This window comes from Primulina huaijiensis, chromosome 4 (assembly GCF_012295235.1).
Source record: "Primulina huaijiensis isolate GDHJ02 chromosome 4, ASM1229523v2, whole genome shotgun sequence".
Classification (NCBI taxonomy): domain Eukaryota; kingdom Viridiplantae; phylum Streptophyta; class Magnoliopsida; order Lamiales; family Gesneriaceae; genus Primulina; species Primulina huaijiensis.
The window spans coordinates 1,307,311-1,313,762 of record NC_133309.1 but is presented as its reverse complement, the minus strand read 5'-3'; the positions used below and the strand labels follow the sequence as shown (position 1 = coordinate 1,313,762).

The following is a 6,452-nucleotide window of genomic DNA, read 5'->3' as shown; positions in this document are numbered from 1 at the left end:
TATAACAATTTGCCTTATAGAGAGGAAGTATTTAAGGGAAAAGTTGTTAGCACCAAATATCAAAGACAAAAACTTGTCTGAGACAGTCTCACGGGTCGTATTTTTTGAGATATATCTCTTATTTTGGTCATCCATGAAAAAGTATTACTTTTTATGCTAAGAGTATTACTTTTTATTGTGAATATCGGTATGATTGACCCGTCCCACAGATAAATATTCATGTGACCGTCTCACAAGATACTACTCAAGATCAAAACTAATTAATATAGATATAATAATTGCCTTAGTTTCCAAAAAAAAAAAAACTATAAAAAGAGAGAAAAAATTAACTTTAAGATAAAATATGGAAAAGTTCGAAAAAGAATCGAAAAACATTAAAGAGACATACAAAAATTGCTAATAAATTCATACAACAAAGTTACATCACAAATATACGAAATAGTAGAACCGTAAAAAAAAAAAAGTGATTATTAATTTTGACTAAAAAAAGTTCTGTGCATTTTTAAAATTCAGATTTACGTTATCTTCTATTTAATTTAATTGAATTCAAAAGTTGGAAAAAAATAATAGACTTGTCAAATTGGGTCAGGCCCGTCGGGCCGGCTCGCCCCGCTATAAAAATTGAACGGGTTAGGTTGATAAAATAGCAGACCGTTTGGAGGCGAGCCAAGACGGGAGCCCGTCAAATTATGGTAGAATTTTATATTTTTAAGTTTTATATAAAAATTGGAATAAGTCGCATGCGCCTCCATCACTCTCTTATCTTATTTCTTCTTTATTTTTCTCCCGCGCCTCGCCTCCATCACTCACTTTGGTAAAATCTGAATCTCTGTGCTATTGTAAAAGATCAAAATTGAATGAAATTTAATGAGAATTGATGTTATAGTATTTGTTTAATTTATTGGTGTTTGGTTTAAGCAATTTACCTTTTATGAATTATGTTATAAGCTTTCTTAATTTCTTATTTCAATGTTTTTAAGTGTTTTATGAAACTTTGAGTGAAATATATTTTTCTTCTATGTTTACTATGATACTGTTTAGTATTTTTTTCTTAAATCTTAAAAAAATAAGCGGGTCAGCCCAAGATGGGTTGCGCTGGGTTGGTCATTCATTTTGGCTAATTGTGGGTTGCGGCCGGTGGCAAGCGTTTTGACATGTCTATTACTCACTTTTGATTTTCAGTTTTTTACTTTTGTTTTCAAATTATATCAACTTCTGATTTTTCTCGGCTTCTTTATAATCTATAATTTAATCATTTTTATAAAATCATAATCTTTTGCAAAAACTCTTTAAATATATCCGGTTCGAGCCGGGATTTGGGATTCTGACACGTGGCATGTGAATTTTTGGTTAGTAACTAAGTTGGGATCAATAATTTGTGCACATTGCCTTACTTGATATGGCAATGCTCCTTTTAAAGGGACTGTTCTGATTTCCATCAAAAGAAGGAAAAAAAACATTTCATAATTTTCTTTTTCTCTAAAAAAAATGTAATATATAAGCTGTACAACTTAATAATTGCTTTACATACCCTTTTTCCTATCCTTGTTTTTAAACATTCTTGCTAACAACCACCCAGAACCCAAAAGGCACAAACCACTTGGTTCCGGCGCACATAATTCGCTAGAGATAGACCATTCCTCTCTGTTTAGGAATGCCGTCGAATTGGCTTCGTGCTTGTATGCTCCCCGAATGCGACTTAAGATTCAATGAAGAATCTTTTGATCTCCCTTTTCAAGAATCTTGATGGTGTGGATCTATTCTTGTCATCTATCCTCTACAAATATTCTTCCGACGAAATCTTTGAATCTTTTCGAATATAGTTTTGGATCAACAGCTGAGATTGAGGCAGGGTCAACCTGCAATGATTTGTATGCATGTTCGAGTTTCTTGCTGATATCGTAGTCTTGTAGAATGTCAATGATACCAAAGTACAGGACTACTGTGTAGGTTTCGCTGCTGCACCGAGGTGTCGAGTGGCTAAATCCACCGGGAGTGTAGTGATCAACATCACTCCTTCGAGCTACTCGCTCTGCTCGTGCAGGCATGTTGGCACCGAGTCTGATCGATGGTTTCCTGATCATGAACAAATGCAACAACAAATTCAGAAATTATTCTACCGAATGGAACAAAACAATCATTACCCGGTGTGAAAAATCTTTTGTCTATGCTACACCTGGAACAATTCTCCCAATATAATGCGATCAAATCTTAGCCTTTGGATCCCAACACATGATATGAATTTCCCAGTTGGAGTATTGACAAAGCCGTGAAGAACTCCCGTATAAAATTCAAAATTGACATTTGAAGTACTAGCAATATGGTGAGAAGAGAAAGCAACACAAGATTCATATAATTTGGTCATAAAGGCTTATATTAACGGTAGAGTGCCATGTGACTGAAACTCTTAATCTTTTTTAGTCTTATACAAGTGAAATTATATTGGCATAAATATGCAACCAAATCAGCTTTAACAGTCAATAATTTCTACCATGTATCGCAATCTTAATAATACCAAGTTCAATCCTATGACATTCTTTCATTCATACAAGAATAGAGGGAACAAACAGAAAAAAACATGGATAGTGCAGATACCTGCCAGCTAAAATCTGGTCCCTGCCTTGTAGTTCAGCTTCAAGGAAATGATAGCTGCGCATTGACTTTTCATTTTGATATGAATCATTCTCTCCTGTAGATTCAACGATGTTTGTATGAGTATCATCAAGTCCCATTACAAATTTTTATCTTTTCAACACTTACATGTTAGTTTCTCGAGTAGTAGTTTTTGACATGACAGTAACAATCTGATAAAATTACCTGTACGTAACAGAAATGGCGACAGACCGATTTGATCTCCAGTATTATCATCCCGGAAATGAATACCGACTAACAGACTGTAATCCATAATCCTCTCGGTCTCCAAGAATTCACAATCACGTTTTATTTGTCTGTCGAGATCAATTAGACCATTATTAAAATGCCAACATAATACAACACAACAACAGGAAGGTAGTTACTCTGCAACTTACCTCATTAATTCTTGGTACCAATTGGTTTGCAGCCTAAATACAAAATTTAGATCAAGATCCTTAAGGGTCGTGGTTTCATCAATCACCCCCTCGTGCTTATTCATTGTGCGGCCATGGGATGAGCCTTTCAAATCAAATCTTTTATGGATTCGATACTCGGAGTAGAATAAATTTCCCATCACAATGAATCTTGTCTGGTTTATATTAACACGAATTCAATTAGCCATTTGACTGTGAAACAAGATGCAAAAAGGAAAACAGAACATCGTAACTCACAACATACCTTGATGCCACCAGCTGGTTTCACGCAATGGATGCCGAAAAACTTAGTGATGAGAGAATTTTCATATTGACATACATGTTTGTAATAACTAGGAAGCATCTTGATAAGCACCTAAGGAAACAAATAACTGTCCTTTAATCCAGAAAATCACAGATACATCCATCACCTTTTTTCAAAGAGCAAAGATCAAACCTTTTGCTATAAAAATTAAGACATGATAAAGGTAGGCTATTAACCTTGGCTTCTGCCTTTTTCACTGTCTTGATAATACACCTATCATCCTCTGTTAAATAAAAGAAACTTCCACTCTTTCCAGGGGATGAAAGCTCCCTAAGAGCATCGTTTCCACAAACAGATAACATATAATCGGCAGGATGGACTTGGAAAAGCTTCCTTAAATGCCTGATAACCCAAGAAAACAATCACCGTCTAAGACTCCAAATCTTGAGAAAATCACTTCTGAATTGTGAATTCTCAGAAAGCTACCACGTTTTACAAACCACATATTTGTGCATGTATGTCAATTACCAATCAATAGAATCAAAGAATAAATTACCTGAACACTGCAGGACAATAATCCTTCCATCGGAACTCCACAGATTGATGGGGCGGTGTGGTTTTTGAACCTTCGGTAGGAAACCGAGTCCAAAACTTTTCCTTTGGATCAAAATCACTGGCTTTAAGATCACTCAATACAGAGGCATGTTTCCCCACAGAATGCCTAAGCAAACAACAATCTACAAATAAATAAACTAAAAAAATATGACAGCACAAACTTTCAATGAAGTGATGATATATAAATTCCCAGTCAACAAATTAATTGCAACCAGCATTTGATTTCTTTCTTACCTGATACCTAATTGAAGATTAAGCATTAGATCATAATTCTTATGACCTTTAGCTATTTTCTGCCCGGGCTTCTTCACTTCCCCGTTTGAAACACAAATATTCTTCCTAAACTGGTTAATCCCATTTTGATCCATCACGAATCCTCCACAATTCTTCGACCCCTGCATATTATCAAGAATCTCACAAGTCATATTCCCAGCTTCCCCATCCGATTCCCAAACGCAAATCCGCGGAAAACCCATTTTCACCACCCCACTTTCGAACATATTCCCTCCACCACCACTTACCACTGTATTCACAGGTTCATCTCCAACCACCATCAATGGCATCGCCAACTTATGACCAAAATATCCTTTCAAACCCTCTTCACATCTCTTCTTCCCATCAAGCGAAGGTGGAAAACTACCTTTCAAGAATTGATCACTACACCCTTTTTTACCAGAATCCTTGGGCCAACAACCAATATAGCAGCTCCTATCAGGCCAAGTGATAACCCCATTTTCCCCATTCACTTCATATCTATTGCCATTATCCCAAACCCAAATACCCTTTCCATGTATATTTCCGTTTTTCCACTCGCCATTATACTCATTTCCATTCCTCCACACATACCTCCCTTGTCCATCTTGCAAATTCCTTCTCCAATGCCCCTCATAATAATCCCCATTAACATAATGCTTCACCCCGTATCCTTGTTTCCGATCAGCGGACCACGAACCTTTATACGTATCCCCATCCGACCCAACAAAAGTGCCCGTACCATCCATCCGACCTGACTTGAATTCTCCTTCAAACGTAGCTCCCGAAGGCCAAGAAAATTTCCCCTTACCACTCGCTTTCCCCTTTTTCCACTCCCCTTCATACATACACCCATCTTTCCACAAATATTTACCCAACCCGTGAGGACTGCCGCTAGAAAAAGATCCAATATACAGGTCCCCGTTGCGTAGACGCTTTTCCAAAACTCCATCTTCCACTGAAATTGAAGTGGGTGTCACTCTGCGGCAAGCCGCCGGAGATTTGCTTCTGGGAATGATCATAACTGATCTTGGTGTCGATGTTGTCGCAGCATCAATTATTTTCACCTCGCTACCTTCTTGAAATGGAATCGTCTTCTTCTCGCTTTCTCCTAGTGATGCCGCTGGGTTCGCGAATAACAACGGCTCAGGCATTTTTCGTTAAAAATAAAAATGGGTTTTGCTTTTTTCTGCGGAAAAAATAATAATCTGATGTGAATTCTCAACCACGGCAGGGAAAAATACTACTCCGATAGCATTTCTCCGGCCAATTCCATTCAAATTTCCACTGTGAATCCAAATAAAACACAAGAAATTGAAACCAAAGGTGGAAAATTGAGGGAGAGCGTGTGCATTAACGCGTGAACTTGAGTTCTTTGGGCAGAGAAATTGAAGTGAATTCGAGCGAGAAGGGAAGGCTGGCAGGCGTTGCATGTAAAGAGACTTGTACTGCAAAAACATACTTAGGTAGCCTTTTAGTAGAAATGCCCTTCCTATTGTATTTAATTACACAATTGCCACGGACTTTTCCTAGTCAAATTTGGGGAGATTATGTTTGCCCTAATTAAGGCAATTGGCAATAATTCTCCTTTATTTTGTCTATAATTTTAGAATAATGTTTAATAATAATAATAACAAAACCAAAAATTATAACAATAGCAATATAACCGTTAATATATCAATCATGATAAATGATAAAATTTTGGGGAAAGTAGGTTAAAACTTTATTATCGTGTTTCATCTTCTTCTGTTTAATTATTTTAGCGTATATTTTACACGAAAACAATATGATATATAGATCCGAAATACAAAATTCATCACAGACTCAATATTTTATCTAAAAAATCAAAATTAAATTGCATATTTATCCTTATTTTTATATTTAAAATTTTAAATTATAAATTTATCAATGTTATATTAGAATTATTTATGTAAATTAAATTAATTAAATAATATATAATTTCAAATAAAACTACATTTTAAATTTATATATATTTAAAAATATTTAAAACAAGCTATAACTATTATGAATTTGAGATGTCATTCCAATAGTTTAATAAGTGAATACACTTTTTGAATTCTTGTATTTCATATCTAATTGAGAATTAAAGTTATAACTCGTGATAATGATTAAATCGTGTGTTTCATGCATTATTTTTATTTATTTTTAAAAATATAAAGTGGGTATTATGAAACCTAAGTGTGGATTTCCCTATTAGGGATCCATCATTAAAAAAAAACCCTATAGTTGGAATTTTGAGCAAGAGGCTTAAA

General features: G+C 35.3%; 1 protein-coding gene across 1 annotated transcript; it reads right to left on the bottom strand.

The window, feature by feature from the left end:
* Window positions 1-1,514: 1,514 nt before the first annotated feature.
* LOC140975124 (phosphatidylinositol 4-phosphate 5-kinase 1-like) lies at window positions 1,515-5,613 on the bottom strand. The gene is made up of 8 exons (XM_073438665.1): window positions 4,162-5,613; window positions 3,869-4,033; window positions 3,549-3,714; window positions 3,313-3,423; window positions 3,030-3,223; window positions 2,818-2,948; window positions 2,596-2,689; window positions 1,515-2,076 (listed from the first exon to the last, which is right to left on the bottom strand). Exons 1-8 carry the CDS (start codon window positions 5,331-5,333, stop codon window positions 1,767-1,769), a joined length of 2,343 nt encoding a protein of 780 aa, XP_073294766.1. The 5' UTR covers window positions 5,334-5,613; the 3' UTR covers window positions 1,515-1,766.
* Window positions 5,614-6,452: the final 839 nt, after the last annotated feature.